The sequence below is a fragment of the Acomys minous genome (genome assembly GCF_964271855.1).
Source record: "Acomys minous genome assembly, chromosome: 19".
Lineage (NCBI taxonomy): Eukaryota > Metazoa > Chordata > Mammalia > Rodentia > Muridae > Acomys > Acomys minous.
Genome location: NC_140499.1, coordinates 16,237,719 through 16,263,734, shown reverse-complemented (window position 1 = coordinate 16,263,734; position 26,016 = coordinate 16,237,719). Strand labels below are relative to the sequence as shown.

At 36.9% G+C, this 26,016-nt stretch overlaps 1 protein-coding gene across 8 annotated transcripts in view; it reads right to left on the bottom strand.

Annotated features, from left to right (window-relative positions):
* The window catches only part of BLTP1 (bridge-like lipid transfer protein family member 1), a 181,553-nt gene that overhangs the window by 116,590 nt on the left and 38,947 nt on the right, over positions 1–26,016 (bottom strand). For 7 of the 8 annotated variants that reach the window (XM_084768626.1, XM_084768625.1, XM_084768630.1 and 4 more), the window contains exons 16-25: positions 20,663–20,818; positions 19,921–20,018; positions 18,408–18,586; positions 18,161–18,267; positions 17,058–17,266; positions 9,303–9,530; positions 8,450–8,587; positions 4,132–4,311; positions 2,501–2,629; positions 407–526 (exon numbers count right to left, since the gene is read on the bottom strand). In XM_084768626.1, the coding sequence (XP_084624752.1) occupies positions 407–526; positions 2,501–2,629; positions 4,132–4,311; positions 8,450–8,587; positions 9,303–9,530; positions 17,058–17,266; positions 18,161–18,267; positions 18,408–18,586; positions 19,921–20,018; positions 20,663–20,818 (1,544 nt within the window). The remainder of the gene's footprint in view (positions 1–406; positions 527–2,500; positions 2,630–4,131; positions 4,312–8,449; positions 8,588–9,302; positions 9,531–17,057; positions 17,267–18,160; positions 18,268–18,407; positions 18,587–19,920; positions 20,019–20,662; positions 20,819–26,016) is intronic. The other variant, XM_084768627.1, reaches the window with a different exon arrangement.

Below are 26,016 nucleotides of genomic sequence, written 5' to 3'. Positions count from 1 at the left end.
AAGATCTCTCGTATTTCTGCTGCTATTTGGCAATTCTAACTGGCCTGCCAGCTTCTGGGCAGTCCTCATGTCTCTACCTCCCAGCTCGCCATTGGAGTAGTAGGAGGATAGATGTGTGCCATGCAGCCAGGTTTTTAGTTAATTCAAAGTACTATCTTTTTAAAAATACTATACCATGAACATAAATGCAACCTGCTGCTTTACATCTTGCCATGAATCAATGTTATGGTAACTCACCATGGAAAAGAGGGGGAAGTACTAACAGAAACAACACTCAAGAAAAGAGACGTGAGTAAAAGCAGGAATAGTCTATGAGATTACACCATACAAATGTTTCAAGATATAAAGACTTACTTTAGTGAAAAGAAAGTTAACTACCCTGGCTAAGAGATAAACAAACGGTTACCTTTATATTTGTAGCACAACCATGTTCCACAATATAAATATCAGCTCCATCTACTGCTAAACGAGTCATGGTGTACTTTAAGTCATCTGACGTCGGACAAGGCCCAGGAGCACAGCTCAACTAGAAGAGAAGAGGACAGTGCAACTAGGAATTCATTATTTTGACACTTAGTCAAATCTCATTTAAGTATAATTCTTGTTAAATAACATTTTTCTCAATTAAATTTCATTGTTTTATGATAGTTGAAATAATCAGAAATCAAAATAACTCACTAGAAACCTAGCTTTATGTAACCATGTACCAATTTCAAAAGTAGCAAATCTCTTAATCTCTGACTATATTATATGTATGTTATGCTATATACAGTAATATTATAATAGATATTGTATATTATACTATATAATTATATATTTATAATTCATACAATATGCAGATATAATGTATATGTAATATTTATTACTTATTACTGAGATTCAAACAGGCCAAAGTAAACTGATGAAGTAAACGCATCACAAGCTTAATATAACGCTGCATATCATTTACAAGTATAAGACTTCCCTGTGAAAATCACATGCACAGGCACACATTTGTCACACATGCATGTTTTCATACCATCCACAAGGAAATCAACTATAAATATTTTCACTTTTAGAATAATACACACAAACTTCATTTCACTTTGATTCTGAAGTAGATCTGACAGTGTTTGGGTTGGAAGAAAACAAACATACGCCCACTTCAATGAACTTAGTGGTGAAAAGGAAGGCGTGAGTATTGCCTGGGCAAAAAACATGTGTGGCACATTAGTGGCACAGGCACAAGAAAAAATGGTTGCTCTTCAGGGCAATCAATGCCCAATACTGATGGATTTCCTCTTTGGAAAAATTAGAGCAGAGGCTTGCAAGACGGCTCAGCAGGTAAGAAGCCTTGCCGACGTAAGCCTCTTGATATAAACTCAACTTCCAGAACTCACATAAATGTGGAAGGAGAGACCGAGTCTATAAAGCTGTTCTCTGACCACTGAACAAGAACTGAGGCACATGAGCATCCACGGGCACATATCAAATGCACACACATACACAACGATAACCCAGAGCTTACACTGGAGCTAGACAAAACAGTATGAAGTGAAAAGAGAGACAGATCAGTAGCTGTGCAGGGCAAGGGCGGACTGGATGAAAAAAAAAATCCAAGATATGAAATGTTCTATATCTGTACTTGTGCTAATGGCTACACACATGCATACAGCTAGTTACATGTTACACACACATGTTAAAACTTGTACAACTTAAAAGAGTGAATATACCACATATAAATTATGCCAGGCTAGTAAAACCTTTAGTAACAATGCAAACACTTTGCTGTTTGTTTTTTGTGGGAATTAATGCTTTTTTAACATAAAATTTTAGTGAGGTAACATACAATTTGCATAGCAAGAACATAAAGGGAGGCACTGTTAGGAAAAGAATGATTCAATTGAAACATCTTATTTGCCACACAACTATGATTTCTTTTCTTGTGTGAAACTGCCATGATTTCTGTTTTCTGAGGCATGCATACTTCCCAAACAGGGGGCAAAGGACCCTGTCATAGGGCATATAGTGACCATGACACTATGCATTTCAATGTCACTGTAAACAGTTTGTAGAGGCTCCCATCTATACTCCATGACACTTGTGGGGTGTCTAACCTGGAAGCAACTCAGTATTCTCAAAAGAACATAATCTGTGGAATCAATACTGACAGTAAGTTTCAGGACAGTGTGTGAATTGAGTTACATAAGGCACTTACGTGGTCTTATTGCTTCAATTTCTCAATCTCTATATGCACAGCTAAACTACAAATGGGTAGACAGTATAACAGTGAATAAGACAGAATTTTAGTAGTAAAAAATGTAAATTAATACAAAACTCTTATATTTGTGAATTGTTTTCATAGTGGCATGATTTTACAACTACTATATAAGTAAGAATTTACAAAGTTATTAATTGAAAATTAACTTCATGGCTATGTCCATTTGTTTAAAGCAAAGCCTGACTCATTTCTAAAGAAGAGTGAATGGTTACAGTACGGCCAGCACACCTGTTAACATACCTTGGATTCACAGAACCGACGATCAATTCCATGTTGGCATATTACTACTGACTTTGGTCTTTCCAGTTCATACTCCCGACATACCACATGGAAAACAAATGTCTGTCCCCATTCCAAGAGACATGCCAGCTACAGACAATAACAGGGTGATAACACGATTAGCAATCTAAACAAGTGTTCAGTATTCAAAAGCTCATGAAGTCTAACATGACCTGAAAGAACTCAAAATTATGTAACTGCTACTTCGTAAATACTGGCTAGCCAATAGTTTTCTATCTTGATATCATTTATAAGCTTGTTGCTTTTTATTTGTGAATGTAAAAATACATTGTTACATGAAAACTAATTTGAACTAAAAACTCCACTTTGGCAACTTCTGAAGTTTTAAATCACAGGTTGTACCTTTACTCTTCTTCTAAAGCTAATTGGATCCACCTTATAGGTAACTGCACAAAAAGGCACCTAAAATCCTCTTTAATTTTGAAAATTCTAATTACTTATGATACTGCCAAGTTACAGATTTAAAAAACGAGATATTTGATGACTAAAGCAATTCTGTCTATGTAATAGCTTAAGTGAACAGAATAATTCAGACACTAAGACACCCTTGATTTTATAATGCATTAGAGTTGTTAACAGTAAGTGTATTGAGACTGGTACACAGAATGTCACTCCAAATACATAATTTCATCAATTAGACTATAAAAATTTTATTTTAGCACAATAAACATAAAGTCATCTATGAATTAAAATAATGTGATTTCACATAACACATAAGATGGAGAAAAATACAAAGTGATGCTCTGTAAGTAATATTATTAAAGCTAAAATTACCATATTTTCCAGCATATAAGGTGACTTTTTAACCCCAAAAAATTCGTGCCAAAGTCGGGGGTAGTCTTATACACCAGGTACTTGCCTGCAGCTCGCTTCCCCTTGCTTCATATGTCTGGCTTATATAGCAAGGGGTGCTGCGGCCAATTCCCGCTCTGTGTGGAGAATATGAGGCAGGGAGGAGCAAGCTGCACACATCTTCCTGTACCTGAAGGAGGAGAACGTGAGCATGGATTGGCTCTCCACTAGAACCCACCCATCTGACTTGGAGGGCTGTGCAGCTGAGTGTGGAGCGCATCTTAAAGGGGCAGTGTAGGCTGGCACTGGCTGTCTGTGCCCTGCCTACAAACAGACAAACGCCCGAGTCTGCGGCACAGGGTGTGAGTTGGAAGAGGGGTAGCTTCTATGGTGAGTATATTCCAAACTCTGTATCTTAATTGGAAAAGTTGGGGGCCGTCTTTTACACACAGTCATCTTATACACTGGAAAATACAGTAGTAGTTGGCCTTCCAATATTGGAACATCGTCCCCCTCCCCAAAAAGTCTAAAATTCATGTATTATATGGAGGTACGTACCAGTCAATTATATATGGCTCAGAAAAATAAAACTTAACAGTAATTTGTCTGTTGCTAAATTCTGAGTGTTGAGAAGCTCCCATTACAATGGCATTACTGGAATGCAATGAGCATCAGGCTGGCATACAGGGACTCTTAAAAAGGGTAGAGTTAAGAAACAGAGATGGTAGGAGAGAGTACTGTGAGAATGAGCCTGTGCAGACAGCACTGTGAGAACCTACCTGTGGTGCTGAGACTTTAGCTGTAAGACTTCCAGCCTGCACATCAATGAGCCATGCATATTCTAAGGAGTCACTTCCTAAGGGAAGACCTTCAGCTGAGAACATGGCATGTGCTCTCAGCTGGAGACCTGACAAATTGATGTGACCTTCTCTGAGTGCTTCATCCACAGGAGGTCGCTGCTGAAAACAACAAGATGGTAAGAAGTCCAAGAAAGCACACTTTAATTTCTCATTGCTTTGTTGTCCGAGGATATGAACAATAAAATTATTCTTTCTGGAAAGTAAGATGTCAGAACTAATCTTGGCTTTTTTTGTTCAGCTGGAGTGTTACAACATCTAGACATGGGGCCCACCATAAGAATAGATACTAAATCCTGAAAGTATGCAGATCTCAGACGGGTAACATGAATGAAAACAAGTTAGTATTCTGACAGGGAATGCAAAAGGCCAATCTTGTGGGGAGGCTGGGAATCATGCTATTAAAACACTAAAACACAGGAGCTGGAGAGATGGCTCAGAGGTTAAGAGCACTGACTGCTCTGCCAGAGGTTCTGAGTTCAAGTCCCAGCAACTACATGGTGGCTCATAACCATCTATAATGTGATTTAATGCCCTCTTCTGGCATGCAGGTATACATGCAGGCAGAACATTGTATACTTAATAAATAAATTAATTAAAATAACAAAAACCAAAACACAGAAGAAAACTGAAAAAAGACCATAAAACTAAGAAGATAAGAAAAGGGAAGGAGGAACCAAGATTAGTACAGATTTCAAAGACTACTTTTATGAATAAAAGGATAGTTTTATCTCACAGATTTACACACTTACTACCGAAAAGAATTTCTTTTAGAGAAAAATTAAGACATTCAGAATCGTTTTAAGCCTTTTGGCTGAGATTAAGTATCTAAGACATACTATATCCTAAAACAAAGTGTGCCTTGATACACTGGCTTCACAAAACATTAGTAATAATACATAACCAGGCATGGTGGCACACACCTTTAATCCCAGCACTCAGAGAGGCAGACAGATCTCTGTGAGTCCTAGGCCAGCCTGGTCTACAGAGTCCAGGACAGCCAAGGCTACACAGAGAAACCCTGTCTCAAAGAAAACATAAAAAATACATAACCATACAGGCCTGGAGATGTACCCTAGCTCAGTGATGGAATGTTGCCTAGCACACAGGAAGCACTGGGTTTGACCTATACTAATACACACAAACATGCATACACACACGCATTCACTCACACAGGCAGCACGGTCAGAAAGACTGTGAAGTAAAAAGGTATGCTGCTTCATAATTGTACATAGCAACAAATACTGCACTTCAGATCCTTTACTTTAAAGCACAGAGTTAAGAGTAATGCCTCCAAGAATAATAGTGACAGGCTGAATGGCTCATCAATGGCCCGTGGGAGGGGGTCACATTATGAAGCTTCCTATCACAAAAGCAACAGTCTAGACAAATGAACAAAAGCTCTCTTACTCTAACAGAATGTGAGCAAGGTAAGAAATTCTAGAAGTTTGCATACATTACCCTTGTCTTTGGAAAGAAATATGAAGTTCAATAATCTAGGAAGCAAAATCACCAACAGGATTTCTATAACTGCCTTCATATCTCCTTCCTATGAATTATTTTTCTAATTCTCAATTAAATCAATTTTAAAATTTCAGCTCCTTATAAACTCATATATACCTCAATAATATGTGTTAATGTAAAACTTCATACTGAGCTCAACATTTTTTTTTTAATCCAGTAAAGCCTTTTGTGGTAATCAAAAGTTGAAGCATGATTTGGTAATCTGAAAAAATAGGAATTTGTCTAAGATTCTTAGAATTCACCAATAAGAAAGTAATAACCCCCTTTCATCAATTTCCTCAAGGCAAAACAAACAAACTAAGATGGCTTTCCTTTCCTTTCCACAAATACATATCTCAGAATACAAACCAACTGTAGCAACGCATTGATCACAGAAAAGAGGGTCCATGTTTTTTTCAAATTCTTTAACAAGCTAGAGTTTTAAATAAATGAAGTTTCTGTAATGACAGTTCTGTCTCTTTCTTCTAGTGATGTGAATATACATGTGACAACATGATGCCTAACTATGAACACACTATGCTGTCTGAAGCTGAGCTATAATTATGTAAAAGTTTGACTATAAATGAATTTGGGTGGAGGGGTACATTCAGAACCCTTCCTTTAGGATCTTTGTTACTCCTAAAGATCTGTAATCATTTCAATTGAAAGTTTAAAAAAGGAAAACTCATTTTATGATAAAAATAAAAACATTGTCTAGCACCTATTAAATACAGACTTTCTACTATTATGATCTCAGGTACATCAAATATACAAATACAAAAAATAAAATTTTACAAATAAGTGGAAACCTAGTGTAGTGGAAACTTCCTGGAATCTATGAGGGTGACACCAGTGAAGTCCTCCAGTATTGAAAGATACAGAGTCTGAAGTGGCCACCTTTTGTAGTCAGGCAAGGCTTCCAGTGATAGGACTGGGTTACAATCTGACAGCAGAGTCCCATTGATGAGGACAACATCCCTGCAGCTTATTGAATGCAGAGAGGCAGAGCTGGTACAGACACTGAGCCTTCACCCCTAGACTCTTTGGCACAAGAAGGTACTCTACGGGTTATGGAAAGAGAAACCTAGACTCCAGCCCAACTAGAATTTGTCTTGCCTGCTAGGGTAATGGTGGCACAGAGCTTGTGGGAGTGGCCAGCCAAATGTCTGGTTTATCTTGAGGCCCACACCATAAGAAAGAGCCCATGCCCTATACTGCCTGGATGGCCAGGATCCAGACACTGTATAGTTCAGAGACCCAGGGTAGAACCAAATATTCCTGGAATAAAATAATGAAATGATTCCTAATGATATTCTACCATACTCATAGATCGGTACCTTGTCCAGTCATCATCAGAAAGATTTCCTCCTACAGCAGATGGGAGCAGGGGCAGAGACCCACAACCAGACATCCTGCAGACAGAGTCTAACTTGGAGGTCTCCATCATGTCCCTCCCCTGCAGAACCCCTCCTCAGAAGATGGGGAGGAAAGATTATAGGAGTCAAAGGGAATGGAAGATATGAGGAGAACATGGCCCACCAAATCAACTACTCTGGGCTTACAGAGAGTGAATTGGCAAGCATGGGTCCTGGGTGGGTCTGCACCATGTCCTCTGTATGTTATGGATGGTATCTTGGTGTTTCTGTGGGACTCCTGGCTGTGGGAACAGGTGTTCCTCTGACTTATTTGCCTGCTTTTGGAACTCTCTTTCTCCTTTTGGGTTTTCTTGTCCAGCCAGTATAGGAGGGTTTTTCCTTGCCTTAATTCTATCTTCTTTTGTCCTGTTTGGCTGTTCTCTCTTGGAGGACCTGCCTGTTGGAGGTCGTGGGTTGCTGGGAGAAGTAAAGGGAGGGGAAAACTGTGTTTGGGATGTACTATAAGAAAGAAGAACCTATTTTTAATAGAATTTCTAAAAATTTTTAAAATAAATAAATAAAAATCTATAAATTATCCATACATGTTGGTTCTTTCCTAGAACCTTGGCACTCAAGAAGCAGTAGATTACAAGTTTAAAGCAAGCCTGGATCCTTAGCAAGTCCACAAATAAAAATATAATCAGCTGTAGTTAAAACAAAAAGTGAAAATGGCTGTCCCTTTTAAAATAAAGTCATCAGTTACTCATAATTCATTGTAAGTGATTATCTACTAAAGATCTGGAGATGTGCCTTTCTTATTTTCAATATTTTTTGCCTTACATTATATTCCACTTATATTTTGGCATCACTCATTTATGTAGTGACACGCACCCATAAAAACTGTTTGATGTTTAAAAAATAATTAAAGTGGCAATCTATCCAGGATTAAAATAAATCTACATTTGGTTAGTGCCACTAGTTCTCTTCCAAAAGAGAACCAAAAAATATGACAAAGTAATTTTCAAGATATTGTATAAATACATTAGGTGAATAAGAATTAAATCATTGACTATATGTGTTTTATGATGCTGGTTTATAGAAATCATTTGCCATCTATAAACATACCAGAAAGTCATACACTATTTCATTCCATTTCTAAAAGCAATAGAAGTAAAACATGATTAGGATCACATAAAGACTAGCACAAAAGAAAAAGATTAACTCTACAAACAACATACTTATAAAACACCACTATAGTAAAATTAAAAATCTAACTTTAAAAGAAACCCCATATGGCAGCTAACACTGATTTGATCCCACAGGTACTTATTAGTCATTATTAGACATTGTTTTGTCTTTACCATATGTCACTTTGTCATTACCTGGTAATTATCACTGACAAACACATTCAGGGGTGACAGGACAAGTTGCAGCATGGTCTCCCTGAATCCCTTTTTCATTTCAAAACACAGTCTTTCCAAGAATGCTGTCGGGCACTCAGGACCATCAGTAGTTCCATGCTAGGGTTAAACAAAACATCGCCATCAACACACAAAGTTCAAAAATAGTAGTTATCATGATTAAGAAATTTTTATTCTTCAAAGGGAATACCAGTGCATACTGACCAAACTAATTAATCTGTCCCCTTTTTAACAACATAAGAAAGAGAGATGACTTCTGCTATGCAATGGTGGTGTATGACCTGGAGCCAGTCTACGACACAACATTCCAGAGTCCCCTATCCCTGCATGGGTCTGAAGCCCCTGGCTTCTGGGGATAATATGTCAGGCCAGGGAAGCCTCAACAGGTTCAAAGACAAGCTTCAAGTGAAGCAGAACCAGACTAAATCCAAACCCACAGCACAAGCCAACCTCTAAGGCCAAGCCTGAACCTTGGCTTGGCCAAGTGGGCTTGGTGGGTGGGTGGTGGGTGGGGGAGCTCAGTGCTATGTAGTAAGAATGCACACCAAACTAGTTTGCCATGTTCTAGAATATCCACTAGGTTACTACAACATCATAGCAAAATGTTCTAAAGTTACACAGGACAAGAAGGAGTTTAAATGAAAACAACAAAAAGAAGTAAAAATCCTTGATGATCAAATAATTATATAATGAAGAAAAACATAGACAACTTTAGAAGCTCTTGGGTTTAAGTTTTTCTTACGTAGGTTTACCAAAGCACAAATATACAGCTTCCTATGCTAGACAGATATCACAATATAAGCCAGACACTTACCACAGGAAGACGTCCATGAACTTTATACAAATTAACAAGTACGGTAATATCCCAGGGACGCAAAGCAAGTGGATGAATTGACTTGGCTGAACTTTCATTTTCCCTTTTGTCATTGTCCATTCCAACAGCGGTCCACCCAGAACTGGAGGATGTTGACAGTGATAAAACAGGACTTGAAATAACCTCTTCAAAATCCATATACATGTCATCTTCTCCAAAGTAGTTTTCCTGTAAATATTTTAAACAAGCTAGCCTTAATAAAAGACATGCCTGTGAGCCCTACATTTATACAATATGCATCTCTCTAAACTGCTGTACTTAATTTAAAACATCAGCTCTACTTACTTCACATGACAAAGTATATTTCTCTTAGTACATAAATATTCTGCATTAAAATATGCAATACAGTAAAACTCAATAGTCTTTGATCTTTGCTTCCCAAAGTTATGAGACAATCCCAGTGAAATGTTTTGAGCAAAGCAGATCCAACTACTGAAAATTAAATCAGCTAAGTCCAATTAGATAGATATAATTATACATTCCAGTTGGAATAGTTATCAGAAATATTCAAAAGCTCGTAAAATCCAGCTTGTATTATTGAAATGAAAGAATAAATTCCTAACAATTACCTAATTTCTTTTCACACAGTTCATTGATTTTTATTTTATATACAAGTATTTAAAGTATTATTATTCTGATTTCCTTAAATTTGAAAATAAAATATATTGTCTTAAGAAACAAATTTAGTTCTCTTTTCCCATTAACCATAAACTTTCGTTTTACCAATTTGAACAATGAGTATGAAAGAAAAGCCATTAAGTATTATCACTGTTAATTATATTTTTAAATATGACAACCAAGGCAGTATTTTAGCATATTTTGTACTGCTGATAACTGTCAAACTTATTTTATGACTAGGTTATAAACATCGGGCTACAGTACCTTTTCCTAGGAAAGGATATCCTTTAAGCTCATATAATTAATGAAAAGACTAAAATTAGCATTCCACTGCTATTGATTCAACCAGTACTTTTCTCTCTTTTCTCCAGTGCCGTCTACCCCTAAATAGCACAATGCTAATTGAAACTTTACTAATTGTCCTTATAAAACAGAAAGATAAAAAAATTGAAGCATAAATAAAACTGTTTGATCTTAACTGCAACATTAAATTTCATGCGTACGCATGTGTGCTGTAAGTGCATAACATATGAATATGGGGTGCATGCACATGCAGAGGCCAGGGGGGATGTTGGGTGTCTTCCATTCTGCTGTCCTTATTCTTGGAGAACAGTCTCATTGAGCTAGGATGGCTGGCCAGCATGTTCCCAGGATCTACTTGTCTGCCACCCACAGCATGACTTTGTATGTGGTGCTCAGGATTCTATCCACTCAGGTACTCATGTTTGCCCAGGAAGCACTTTTACCCATTTCTGTAAGCTGTATTATATTAAATTTATTGCCGAAACTCAAAAAAAATTCAAATCAATAGTTTTCTGTTCTCAAATACACACTATCCTAGTCTTAGAGGTATGTGGCAGGTACTGAGTCCAGAAAAGTATGAAGTAGATAAAAATCCTTCAAGTAACTTTTATCTGTAAACAATTTTCTGACCCAAACATCTATGTCTCACCTTTCTACAAACCAACCAACCAACCAACCCACCCACCCACAGTTCTACTCAGTTATGACACTATGAACAACAACAATCACCAGCATGGCACAGTAATCCTAAGGATGCAGTAGTGACATGCAGACCTTAGCGGTAACCAATAGCTAAGTGGACTAATGACCTGATCAAAAAGAGGGAAACCATGCCTGGGACTGGAATCCTCGCTAATTGTTCAGTGTTGTGAAGTCATGGATACTATACGAGAATCCACAACCACTGCTAAACCAGCACAACCGCTAACAATCTAAACATCTGTCCTTAGACCCAGAGGGAAGTGTGGTTTTCACCCTTCATCAAGGAAACTTGGCTTTGCAACGACAGAACACTACAGCTGATCACAATGCAGAGTGACGAAGCCTAGTCCCAATAACTACATCAGCAAACCACTCCACACCTAACGGTTACGGGAACATGGCAGAAGGGCAACAGAAATATTTTAAGAACCAGAAGATCAGGGAGTCTGCTGAGACTCTGTCTCCTAGTAATGCCAGAAACCACACTCATAAAGTCTCACCAACACGCCTGCCTGAACATGAGCTAAACAAGGATGACACCAAAGGGCATGCCAAAGTAGACAGAAAAAGCCCATTCGCTCACAGAACTCCACAAAGAACACAGGAAACGGAGGGTTGCTGAGAGCAGGAGAAACAGTCTTCTCAAGGGACAGGTATACCAACTGGTCATATTTAGGAATGTATATGTACACACACGCACACAGGCACGCACATACACTCACACACACACACACACACACACACAATAAAAGAAGAGGCCATGAATTTGAAAGAGCAAGGAGGGGTTCTGGGAGGGTTTGGGGGAAGAAAAAGGAAGGGACAAATGTTCTAATTATATTAATCTCAAAAAATAAAGAAAGATAAAGATATTTTGGCTCATCAAGTAATCTAAGTAGTTACATGACTGAGGCAGGAGGACACTGTGAGTTCAAGGCCAGCTTAGGTTACAAGATGAACTCCAACCCAATTTGTGCTACAGAAGACCTTGTCTCACAAAAGTAAACAAACAAGCAAAGTCCCTCTCCTGCCAAAACAAACAAAATCAATGGTAGGAGGAGTGATTCATGAATTTCTGCCCAAGTTCATTAAAAATATTTTAAGTAAAGAATATATACATCACATAAAGCTTTCATCCAGTTATTTCCTACCACTAACATGATATAAAGAATAAGACTTTCTTCCTCATTAGTGAAAAATAGAGAAGTAAATACAAGTACGTTAATAGTACTATTATAAAACCTTATGTCTTTTTTTTTTAATGATACAATATTTATAGATGTGAGGCTTCAATGACTGAAATGACTTTGGGCTCATATAATTATGTTATCCAACTCCTACTCTATAAAGCAGCTTCAGGGACGTTAAAGCATGCACCCTTTATGTTCTTCGTAAGAGCTCCCTGTCACAGAGATAAAGCTAGGACCAGTGTTTTTTGTGGATTTGATATCAGTTTTTCAAACACCACCAAATATAGATTTATTTTACATATTATATATAAGTTAAATGAAGTTTTATACTTTTTATCTACATATGTGAATTTGGTATGTTTGATGTATAAATGATACACATAATGCCTTCTTTTTTAAAGTTCTAACATGAACAAGACACCAACAGAAGAGAACGTAAGCATACTTAAGACAGAGCACCATTCTCTTATCAGCAGGATGCCATGCTTTCTAGTTCACAAGTCAGAAATAGGAGTCACACAAAGAAGCACTGAGTTCACTCAACTAAACAAATTTTTGCCTATGTTTTAAATATATATTTAATATCAAGTCATGCATCTTTATAACTTGTTTAGATATTTCATGGAAACTCTAAGTTATTAGATGAATTCAGATTCTAAAACATTTTTCAGTACACCACAAACTCTGGACACCACAAAATATTATATCAAAATATAAACAGGACAAACTTTTGGAGTAGAAGTTACAAAGTATGGAATTAAGACACGTGCTAATGCAAGCACCGCTGTGAGGTAGCACATAACAAAAAGCTACAGGGAGGAGGGGAAGACGCCCATCATCCTGGAGACTGGCTGAAAGCTCTCACCAGCTGAGAGTCAAGAACGCCAGCACAACTAACAACATTTGCCACGAAGTTACCTCCATGGAAATATTCCCTGATATAGAAAGACTTCAAATAGAATGTTAAAATAGCAACACACTACGCTTGAGAACTAAGTATGTATCTCCTTACTCATTTCCCAAATGCCAATCTGAAATTTTATCAGCATTCCACAGACAAGCTATAAACATCCTTCATAGTTTGTTGTTTTTAATCTTAATTCCCTGCACAACCCTTGTCTCCTATGGTTTCATCTTATTAGCTGCAATCAGTTCTGTGGTATCCCACAAGCTTCATGATTTTCCTTAGCAGCTCCTTAAGATGTAATTTTGGAAGCTACCTTGACAGTTAACACTTATATCTGTTTGATAGGATTTATAAATACCATGGAAATATATATCTTTGGGTTCATCTTGAGAGTATTTCCAGGAAAGTTTAACTGGTCAGAAAAGACCTACCCTGAATGTGGTGACACCATCCTACAGACATTCAAGAACACCAGCACTCATCTCTTTCTGCTTCCTGACTAATGTAATGTGTCATGGGACACTGTGGACTGTGCAGCTCGTTCTTGTACATGACAAACACAAGCACTCATGAAACAGAGTGGCTGTGATGACCGACAGAAGTTCTTGGCTTAGAGCCACAGCAACCAAATAAGCAGGACACAGCTTATAGCTATGCCTGTGGTGATGCTAATGAGGCTACTAACATTCCATGCTCACCTGAGCCCTGCTCCAGCTACACATGGTTCTGGAGGGTGCTACAGAATAGAGGATGAGGGTGACAAAGGGCACTGAATCTTTACTGGTGCCGCTTCTCATAATTGAAAATGCTAAAAGTGAGACTTCATAGTGGGGTAGCTACTTTTATGAGTTTCTCATGCTATTAAGTAACCCCAGTAAGCCCACTGGTTCACCAAGCCAGAGATAGATGCATTCTTTTCTTTGGTCTGTTGGTGCCCAGGAAAAGTCATATAAGAAATTCCCATTTAACAAAGTATTCAATAACCAAACGTCTACAGCTGAAATACTGACAAAAGAGGAGAAAGGCCCTATAAAATTAGATCCGCAAAACCACTCTGGCCACAAGCAATTCTACTGCTGCTGAAGAGAATCTCTTTGGTCAGATGCAGTTTACATCTAACAGAAAAATAAACAGGCAGCAGGGGACAAAACAAGGCTCCAAACTCCTCTGAAAAGGCAGGTCATTTTTTAGAAATAATAAATTAGTAAGGCTTGGTGATGACTTCTAGGAGGCATTTTTTGTTGTTGTTGTTGCTTTTGTTTCTGTCTTTGGAGACAGGGTTTCTCTGTGTAGCCTTGGCTGGACTCACTTTGTAGACCAGGCTGGCCTCGAACTCAAAGGCATGTGTCCAGCTCTGTAGGAGGCATTTTTAAAATGCGATCTGAATATAGAAAGAGTGAAAAAACTCTAAGAAATAGTTCTCAAATATCTTTCCAGAAACAGCCCCTGGAATATTATGTGAATAATCATGCTACAAGCATTAGCCTAGAAGTGCTATCCTACTGTGCAGTTAAACAATATCACTGGAAAAGTTATGCCAAAAGGAACAGCCCTGGATTCATGCTTCAATTCAAAATATGGTGCACATTTACTTAAAACTTATTAATTTGGATTACTCTTGAGATAAATTAGTTTCCATTTGTTAAATATAGGGTTTTTTTTTATTTTAAAGTAATCTATTCATATTACATCTCAATTGTTATCCCCTCACTTGTATCTTCCCGTTTCCCCCCTTTCCTTCCTCCATCCTATTCCCCTCCTCTAGGTCTGTGACAGAAGGGGACCTCATCCCCCACTATAAGATCACAGTTTATCAGGTCTCTTCCTGGTAGCCTGCTTTACTCTTCCTCTGAGTGTCTCCACCACGGAGAAGTGGTCAAATGGTGGGCACCAGAGTTCATGTCCCAGTCAGTCCCAGCTCTCCACACAATTGTGGAGAATGTGTTGTCCATTGGCTCGATCTGGGTAGGGGTTCTAGGTTTACTGCATGCATTGTCCTTGGTTAGTACAGTAGTTTGAGCTGACCTGCCTGGGTCCAGATCCACCAGCCTTAATGGTGTTCTTATAGGTTTCTAGGACCCTCTGGATCCTTCTATTTCCCCATTCTTCCTTACCTCTCTCACCTAGAGTCCCAATAGGAAGTCCCAGTATCTAGCCCAATCTCTGGCTAAGTGAAGACTTTCATGGGCCATCTCTGTTGGGCTAGTGTCTGATTATAAGTGAGCATACACCATGTGTATCTTTCTGGGTCTGGGTTAACTCACTCAGGATGATCGTTTCTAGTTCCAACCATTTGCCAGCAAATTTCAGGATTCCTTGTTTTTAATAGCTGAGTAGTATTCCATAGTGTAAATGCACCACAGTTTCTTTATCCATTCTTGGACTGAGGGACATCTAGGCTGTTTCCAGGTTCTGGCTATTATGAATAAGGCTGCTATGAACATGGTTGAGCATAGTTTAAAAGAAATCTTAGGTAATTATACTCAAATATTAAGGGGTACTTCTGTATATTAGTTATAATATACAATAATCTGTTCCTAGGTCTGTCTTCTTCAGTTTATTTGTTTAGAATCTACCTAGTTAGCAACTATTACTTACTGGATGTTTACATGTAGAAGAATGAAAATAGATGCATATTTATCACCTTGCACAAAACTCAACTCCAAATAAATTCAGGACCTCACCATAAGACCTGAATCTATGGGAAGAGACGGTGGGGTATAGGAGTGAACCCACTGGCACAGAAAAAAACCTCTCTGAACAAGACACGGACAGCACAGGCACTAACGATTAGAAAACAGGAACAATGAGACTGAAAAGCTTCTGTGTGGCAAAGGTGCAGGCTACAGAGTGGGAGAAGGTTTTTACCAAGTATACATCTGATTGAGGCTTACTACCCAGATTATAAAGAACGAATAAAAGCTGAAAATCAAGAAAACAACACAATTTAAAAATGGGGTAAGAACTAAAAAGAAAGTTCTCAAAGGATGAATCACAAACAGCTACGGAAACACTTTAAATATGTTCGATATTCTTGGTCATCCGGGATATACAAATTAAAACTACTTGAGATTTCCTCTCCCCCACAGACAAAATTACCAAAATCAATAAAACAAATGACAGCTCATGCTGGTGAGGATATGAGGTAAGGGGAACACTCATCTGTTCCTGATGGATGGAAGCTGGAAGTAGACCTATCTCAAGATCCAGCTATCCTGCCTCTTGGGCATACACCCAGGGGGCTCAACATTCTACTACAGAGATACTTCTTCATTCACGGCATTGCTGCTCTATTAATAATAGCCAAAAATTACAACAACAAAGATATCCATAAAATGTTGAATGAACAATAAAAATGTGATAAGTTTACACAACAGAATAATATTCATCTGTGTTTCTTGTATTTGTGGTTTTTCTTTTTCTTTTTTCTTTTTTAAATTAATTTATTCATATTACATCTCAATTGTTAGCCCATGCCATGTATCCTTCCATTCCTCCCTTCCTCCCTCTTCCCCTCTACTCCCCTCCCCTAAGTCTGTGTCTGAGGGGGACCTCCTCCCCCTGTATATGCTCACAGGGTATCAAGTCTCTCCTTGGTGACCTATTATCTTTCCTCTGAGTGCCACCAGGCATCTCTATCCAAGGGACATGTTCAAATATGGGGCACCAGAGTTTGTGTGAAAGTTAGATCTCCTTTTGTAACTACTTTTGTTTTTTTTTTTTGAAAGAGCAAGAGAAAATATAAAGTTGGTTTGTAGGGATGTGGGGAGGGTCTAGGAGAAGTTGGGCAAAGGGAAAACATGAAAAATTATTTCAATAAAAAAAAAATCTAGTCATGTGGGGTTTTGGAGTCCAGTTACATATATAATACTTCAATAACCATTTAAATCATCCAATTAGTTATTTCTTATGGCCCTAATTTTCTATTATCACTGCTTAGCATATGTTTAAAAATATATGTTTTTCTTAAAATAATACCTTTATACACAAAAAGGCATTTAACAGCGGTCCATAGAGCGTTATCTGAGAGTCTGGGGACAATTCCATTTCTACATGAAGTTTATCAGGTGGAAGTTCTGAGGGATCAACAGGAGGGCGAGGAGAAGTAGATGGAGAAGAAACAATTCTCTCGGATGTTTTCTGAGCTGGCCTTAATACAGATAGCATTGTTTCTTCCATTTCTGACACTGGAATAAATTGATAGAGGCAAAAAGATTAATATGCCAGGAAAGAATAAAATGATTTTTTAGAAGTTCTTTAAGGAAGTTATATAAAATTTCTTGTCATGTAATCATAATATAGTATCTGTAATATTTAACAATAACAAACCTGAAAAACCAATAATGAAGAAAACAAAGAATTTCACTGATGTATACAGAGAAATACATAAATTAGAATTTAAGAAAAGAATCAATGAAAAGCTTCCATTATACATAACACTGTAAGTCCCTAAAATAGAAATTCAGGTCAGAAGAGACACCAACTATATCTAGGCATTAAAGTTGTTTTCACATATGCAGCTATTTAAATATGTGTGATGTTATTAAATCCTATAAATATGAATAACCATAAAAACTGTTTTTTGAATTAAAAAGTACAAAGATAAAAATCACTTAACTCTTGAAATTATTTTTCTGCCCTTAGAAATGCAGCAAATTAGCTTTGATAATCTATGAATTACATGATAGTTATTAATGTGCATTAAAAATTAACATTTCACTAAATATACCACATAACATTCTATATTTTATAGTCCAGCTTTGCTGCTTTACTTTGGTAAATCTTGGAGAAAATATATCTCTTAAACTCTCCAATAGCATAATTACATTATCTATATATCACAGAGTGCTAACAAGGATTAAATAAGGTAATATAAGTAAGAAAAGTGCTTGATTCAATTTTTGATACGGAGTAAATGCTCAATAAAAATTATCTAAAACTATTCCAAAATACTTAAAGGATACAAGTTCATAGGTATTTGAGAATACATACATGTTAATTAATTTTATCTTTTGTATCTTCAATAAGTATCATTAAAACAGCAGTTGTCTCAAAACACTAGTGATATTCAAAACACTTACATGACTGTTTTAGCTGCTCATCTGCTTTTTGTGGATAAATTGGATGCCAGGTATAATCAATGGTAAGCATGACACTTGGGACAGTCCAGCATTCAACCCAACCAGCCCTTCCAAATATAAACGACAATAAAATCTGTTTAGACACTTTAGTTGTACAGAAACACTACTTTCAGATAAATTTGTTATTTGAAAGGAATTTCTCCACCTATAAGCTTAAAGTACTCAGACCACTCTGCTATGCTCTTACTTCTCCTGAGTAATGTTGCGCCACTTTGGTTTCACTGTTTTCTGGCCACTCTGACATTCAGCAGGAATACCAACTTCAGGAACCATTTTATTTGGGTGACAATTCTTTACCAACATAAATAATGAATATTTGCTAGGATGGCAATCTGGTAGAAATAAATGAAGATCAACGTCTTCTCCCTAAAAATAATTTATAATAAAAATCAGTACATAAATATGTTAGCACACTATATACACTTAAGTCTATGTACACTTAAATCTATCTATACAACCTTGAAAACAAACTGAAAATTAAATAATAAGTTTTAAGTAGTATATTTGACCCTTGAAAATCAGATAAATGACTAAAATTAAATACTTATAGAAAAATATGGAACAGATATTATAGAAAGCAATGCATAGTTTACAAATAACAATAAGACAGTTATTTTACTGGAGTTATTTTAATAGAGTATAATAGAATCACACTCTATCATGGATAGAATGATACTCAATTTAAGAAAATCAAAACTTCTCTACTTCAGGATCAGGTAGAATATGGCCTACAATTTCCTAACTTTTAAAATAGCTTAACCACTTGACCTTGGCTGGGTTTCACTTTCTCTTATGGGTCCTCTTTTTTCATTTCAATGCTAGCTTCTCAGCAGATAACATAGTAGAACAGGGCTGTTAAAAGAATGCTGTACCCTAAGGGACACTGTCAGGGCTCAAAATCCAACTTGGCAACTCACTAGGTGTGTGACATTTTCATAGCCTGTTTCCAGATTTTTATGCATCCTTCCTCCTATCTTCCCTTTGGATGAATCTATGTAGCTCAGATTCTCCCCAATTTCTCCTTTATCTGCCTCTGGGTCTTGAACACTAGAATAACAGGCATCGTGCCCAAATATATCTCAGTTTTGTACGATACAAATGCAGGGAACTAGGTCAAGGAGGCTTGTGGAGAAGCAGATGAGTTACTATGCATAAAGCCCTGAGAACAGCTCTGGTGCACTTAAAAAGAGTTACCAGGTGTTAACTGTGCCTCCCATTACTGATGATGTATTTACTAGTATAATTCAAAGAGCATAATGACTGGTAATGACTACCCACGCCTTCATATAAGATATAACACAAAATTTTTAATTGAAAAGTACATAATTGCTGCCCTTTAGACAAAGCAAAGCAAAGTACTTATGGTTATTCTTTGAATTTGTGGTATAACAAACACAAGGAAGCACGAAATTGGTTTATAATACATTACAGACAGAAGGGGCTCTAACAATATCAACAAAAAGAAAAAGATTAAAGAGATCAGAAATGAATTCTAAAAAAATAATTTGTAATTTTCTCAAGTCAACTTCTTGGGGGCTACAACAAGAAGGGCAGAGGAGGAACACTGACACTAAGGTTACTGGTCACTGAAGGGTGCTACACTCTCAGGCGGCAATGGATAGACAGGAACACGCAGAAGCTCTAGGAAACCAAACTACAAAAGATTCTGTGGAATAAACAATATGTCCAATTATACATACTCGCAAGGAGAATCTGGTACTGCATGTAGCTGGAACAAAGTCCGTAAAAGGCAAAGAAAAGTCAATGTTCAGGGTTTCCCCACAGGCTGCCAGGTACACTGTAAAAGAAAAAAGCAAATCTACTTTAATGTCAATAAAACTTAAATGACAAAACTACATTAACTATATACCTAAATAAGAGTAGCTGTATGAAAGTATGAACATCTAAAGCCCATTCTGAAATAGTCTCAGAAGATAATACAGGAAATCAGCGTCAGTTGCTGTCAGTGAAAGAGAAGAGAAGCCGACTCATGGGCGGCACTAAAGCAGACGCCCTTCAGGGGGCTTTAACAGCGGAAGCTGAGGAAGGCCCTCACCTAGGAGAACTACTCCCCACATGCAGCACTGGATGGGGATGACTGGCTGAAGACAACAGCACAGGGGGGTTTCTCACAAGCTTTTAGGGGGTAAGCAGCCTTTGTGCCACTTATATAATTTGGGAGCTACCTACTGAGGAGACAGGCACTGCCAGGACCATAAATTTATCTTGTGACTGGAAGGGATCTTACTTTTTCTTCAAAGGCCTGAGTCCCTGATCAGCAAAGACACCATCAAATTTTGTCTTAAGGGACAGACTGCAAGGGCACACTGCCTGATTCCTAGGAGAGAGGAAAGAAGGGAGGGAGGGAATCCACTGAACCCTAACACTGTTCTTATTGGCACATCTTAATGAGCAAATTAACCAAACTAATTGCATTCTTACCATTTTCCTGCTGTTTAGTGGAACAGTCAATCCAGTTATGTTGATTGGCAGCCCAAATCATTTCAAATTGATGAAACATGATTTTAAAATTCCATGTGTATGGAACAAATGAAAAAATATCTGGAGCATTATCACTAGACCAGTCTTGAATTAGATCTAAAGATATCAGAGTAGAGAACAAAAAGCAAAGTTCACCGAACACGCACATGCACGTGTGTGCACACATACACACATACACACATTCTAGTTTCTCAAAAAACCATTCTTTTGTAAATTAAAAAGCAAGAGTCTTTATACTTGCACACTAATTTCTTTGAATCAACTCATTATGTTTATTTCTACCTACTAGTTTTTAATTCAGGGGTATGAGAGGCTTGCTATTTTATAAGTGAAAAGTTATTTCACTTTAGTAAATGTTCTTAGTAATAAATACAACCTGTTTAATCCCAGGAGACACAGGGAGATCATCCCTGTGAGTTCTAGGCCAGCCAGCATGCATGGTGAGACCCTGTTCTAAATATATGCATGTATGTTATACATGTGTATGTAAATTATATATAAGTATATATTATATATAAATATATGCAATATATGAGAGGGGGTTAGAAAATAAGAAAAGAAATACCACTAATTTAAATATAGATGAACATATTTGTTCATAAAAAATGTCTACTGAGTGCTTATTATGTTGCAGCCTCTGTTCTAGACTCTGGGACTGAAATGAAATAAATAGTCCCAGAAATGGGGAAAAAATGCAGTCATCTTAAAAGTAAAAGGCAATCATCTTTGCTTATATATTATGTTTGAGTTTTCTTTTTAAAGGTGTTTTATAAATTTTTACTTATTATTGTGTGTGATTTATGTGTCAAGCCATAAGCAGGCCATGGTGTACATATGAGGATAATTTTGTGGAGTCAGTTTTCTCCTCTAACCTTTACATAGGTTACAGAAATCACCAGACTTCACGCAGCAAGTACCTTTATGTGCTGAACCATTTCACTGGTCCCCAGCTGTTGCTTTTAAATTTGTGTTCATACATTTAGTCTGTTCCTCTCTGGTATTTTATTTCCTTTTAAGCTTAAGAAGTAAAGGCTCTCTGTATGATAATACTAGCTCTGGTGTACAGTGGTTCCCACAACTTTTTCTTCTATCTTCCTATCACTTGTGTGGATTGCTTATCTCTGAGCAATAGCTCTACTCTTAGAGGTGTACACTCAAGAGTACATAGAAACCCTGGTGTTATGTATATGAAATGAGGTGCATGTGCTTGACTTTGACATCAGACCATCATAAGTTTAAGTTCTGGTTTTATATTATTAGCAATCTAATTTTGAAAACATAGCTTAAGTATCATTACTTTCTCCTGTACAGAGAAAAATTTTCCTAATTAGAATTGAGATGATTTATGTGACATTTTAACAAATAAATGATACTAAGTAAGCACTTCATAAATAGAGTACATTTGTCATTGAGGATACTCTATGGAAATATATAGATAAAACTTAAATATTAAATGTCATTTTATTTTTAAAGAGGATCTTTAGTACCAGAGTGAGTTGGTAGCCATGGGGGGAGGGGTTTGAGGGTGGAGCTGAAAGGAGAGGAAGGAGAGGGCTGCTGCAATTAGGCTGTACAGTGAATAAATTAATTAATGAAATCTTTGAGACACGGTTTTTTGTGTGGCCCTGGCTGTCCCGGATTCATTTTGTAGACCAGGCTGGCCTCATACTCAAGAGATTCGCCTGCTGCTGCCTCCCTGAATGCTGCGATTAAAGGCATGCACTACCATGCCCGGCTTTTAAAAGGGGAACTTTAAGTTGAAAAATGTAAGTTAGAATCATTACAGAAAGCAGTCACAAATGTTTGAGTTAATTTAAAAACTAGCTGCCATGTATATATAGCTGCTATCCAAATATATGAAAGAGATAAAGTCCTAACTTAATAAAATGGCAATCTTAACTGTAATTAATTTAATTAATAGCAACAAATAAATAAAAGGTCTATGACTCTTAGCCCTTATTAATAGAAAAAGAACATTTTAAGTATATCAAATTTCCTTTAAATACACATTTATTTCATTTAAAAATTACAGTGCATAGCCATTGCTCATTACCCCTATGTTTACCTTTAAACACACTCTCACTCTCTCCTCCCTCACTGTTTTATCTTCTACCAAAGGATGTGATTATACCAACATTACAGATACAAACATTACATGTACAAACTTCATAATGGCTGACAAACACGCACACATCTCCACTTCCATCCTCTCTCTCAAACAGAATCTTCTTCCCTGTTTTAAAAAGGTAGATACTGTCCTCAAAACCAAACTTATATAGGAAAAACATTCTAAGATATGCTTAAACTTCACTTCTAAAGGCCAGTCTCTTGAAGGAGCCCAATCTTATTTTTTTTCCAAGTTTCATTCCTTCAAAACTTATCCCTGGAAGTAATCAATTTCACAATAAAATTCATTATTTTCCAGGCTGACTTCCTCACTTTTTCTCCTTAATAAACTCTTATGGCTCAGCATTCCTAGTCAAACTACATATCTTGTCTGAAACCAATGTAGTCATCTCTCCATAACCATAATTTCAAACTATCATGGGTTGAAATGGTGTATTTGTAAATGCACTAAACACGCAGATGTTTTTCCTGTCTTTATTCCACAAATACTACACGTATTTTTTATGAAATATCCATACTATGATATGTACTTTAAGTGGCTGGCAGATTAATGAGACTATGTAAGATGTTATGCACTCTATATGCAGACCACACCTTTTCATAGAAGGCATTAAGCAGCTACAGATACGAACCAATGGCCTATGGAAATCAAGTAAAGACTGACTGTACTACCACTTGTATCCTTTCTGCTGAAGGAAAAAAAACATTATTAAAGGCAGGTACTAAAGAGAACACAAGGTCTGCACTCCAAACACTGATCATAAATGTCTCCTCTATTTCTGCTTTAAGTTCTGTTACAGCAGAGACAATAAGAATAGTGTTGCATTTTAGGGTCATGTGAAGGCAATATAAATATATGTTCTAAAGGCAAAATGTTAGGTAAATCAAACCTAACCTATTATACCAAACTCATTTTATAAAGACCACTTCTACTATTAATAATCCTTATTTTCTCTGAATGGCTTCAAATGATAACGATTTCTTATGTCCACCCATCTCAGATGCAGTGCTGTATTTGCATCTCTGTACTCAATATATATATACTGTCTGGTATTATCTCATTTTATGTCTAGTGTATCTGTCAATGAACTTGAGGCTAATAATGCAAAACAAGAAAAAAAAAGTGGTATATCCATAAGTCTGTGGGCAGAAATCATACTTAGTATTTGGTTTGAATTATTATGAGACTTGGACTATCTAGCAAAAGCATTTATCTACCATATCCTTACTTACACTGGCTAAACGATTCTGCTTCAGTCGGCCTCCCTGTGATGCCACTGACTACCTGCCATGGGGGCGTGGCCCTGCCCAGTATATAAAAGGACAGACCCACTTCGCCCCTTTCTCTCTTCCTCACTTCTCTCTTCCTCTGTCTCTGTCTCTCTCTGGGGTACCCCTCCCCACTTTCCTTCCTCCATATGCTCATTTAATAAACCTCATATATTCTTTTTTTAAAAAAGATGAAATTGGTATAAAACAGAAATTCAAATGATCTAGGATCTCAGGAAATCCATGTAATTTCTAAATAAATTCATTAACTTTTTTTTTTTTTTTGGTTTTTCAAGACGGTCTCTCTGTGTAGCCTTGGCTGTCCTAGACTCACTTTGTAGACCAGGCTAGCCTCGAACTCACAGCAATCCGCCTGCCTCTGCCTCCTGAGTGCTGGGATTAAAGGTATGTGCCACCACACCTGACTTCATTAACCAATTTTTATTTTAAGAAATCTTATGTTTTTCCTCAGTAGTAACTGAAATGGTGCAAATAGCTAATTTCTACTTTAATGAAATTTAAATTTAAAAACCTTATTGCCTCCACAGCAACATCTACAGTATCTTTACTGATAAATATTAAAAATTAGGGTGAAAAATACTTCTTGCATACATTAACAGACACTATTAGGGTTCTGTTACAAGAGACAACAAATTCACTGTTTAACAGAAATCTCTATTCAACTGGGAGGCCAAAAGGATCCAAGAAAGATGAAAATTAAATACTTAATCAAAAAGCCCTATGATATCACCTAACACCTGACACCGCAGTGGTAGTAGGCCAAGAAAGACTGCTACAGCAAATGATCTAATGTGAGTGTCAGTCACATGGCAAGAAGCAACTGTGACTTACAGACAACTATGGTACAATCATCAGTCTAAGTGATTACCAAAAATATTGTATTAACATCTACATAAAGCACTTGCTGCACTTTAACAGCATTTGTTTTTCTTTAGCTCAGAAGCTCCTCACATAACCAGATGGTCTTATTATGTACTGTGATTAGAAAAATGAAGCACTGGGCTGGAGAAAAATGGCTGAACCATTAAGCTAGCTCAGAACCAACATTTTTTTTTTTAATTTTAAAAAGAAGCACTTTTTTTTTATGTCCTTATTCATTTGTTCAGGAAATTTAAAAATTATAAAGGCAGTAAATTTTAAAAACAATCTGAAAATCACACCAAGGACTTACTTTACAACTAAGTTGTTAGGTAATACCCCATTAAATGTCAAATCAGTTCTTATTAGAGCTTTATATCACTCCATTATCCTTCATCCCCATCCCCATCATCATACTCTAAGCCAATCTAATTATTTCCACAGAGGTTTCAGTCTCCACGTTTCTTTTACAGCTTTTCCTCTCAGGCTTTATATTTATGGTAAGGCTCTGTCCCACATGCAAATCCCTAAAGAGACATTTCCCTGTTGAAGAATGACGGGCATTCCCTCACACCAGCTAGAGAACTTCTTTCCTATAGATTCTGACAACAGAGAAAGCAAGTCAAGCACTGTGACCAAGGATATTCAGTCAAGGCCAAACCACTATTAGTATCTAAGAGTCAGCCTTTCAGGAGAATTAGTAAATCTAAAAGGTACTCTAGAAATTACTACAGAGTATCATGCCTTTCAAAACGGCCAAATGTACCAGTTATCTGAGAAAAGAGAACTTAATGGTACAAACACATTTCTTTAAAAAATGAACTACAACAGGTAAAGCATAAAAATTAGAGTGACAGAAAAAATTTATAGAAAAATTTGTTCTAACTAAAAAAATATATAATTGAGTATTTAAAAGTAATTAATGCAATATCTGGTTTAAAATAAAAAACAACTTTAAGTGAATTTTTTTCAATTGTGAAAAGCTTAATTTCACTCTATTTTTAATACTGCTGATGTGA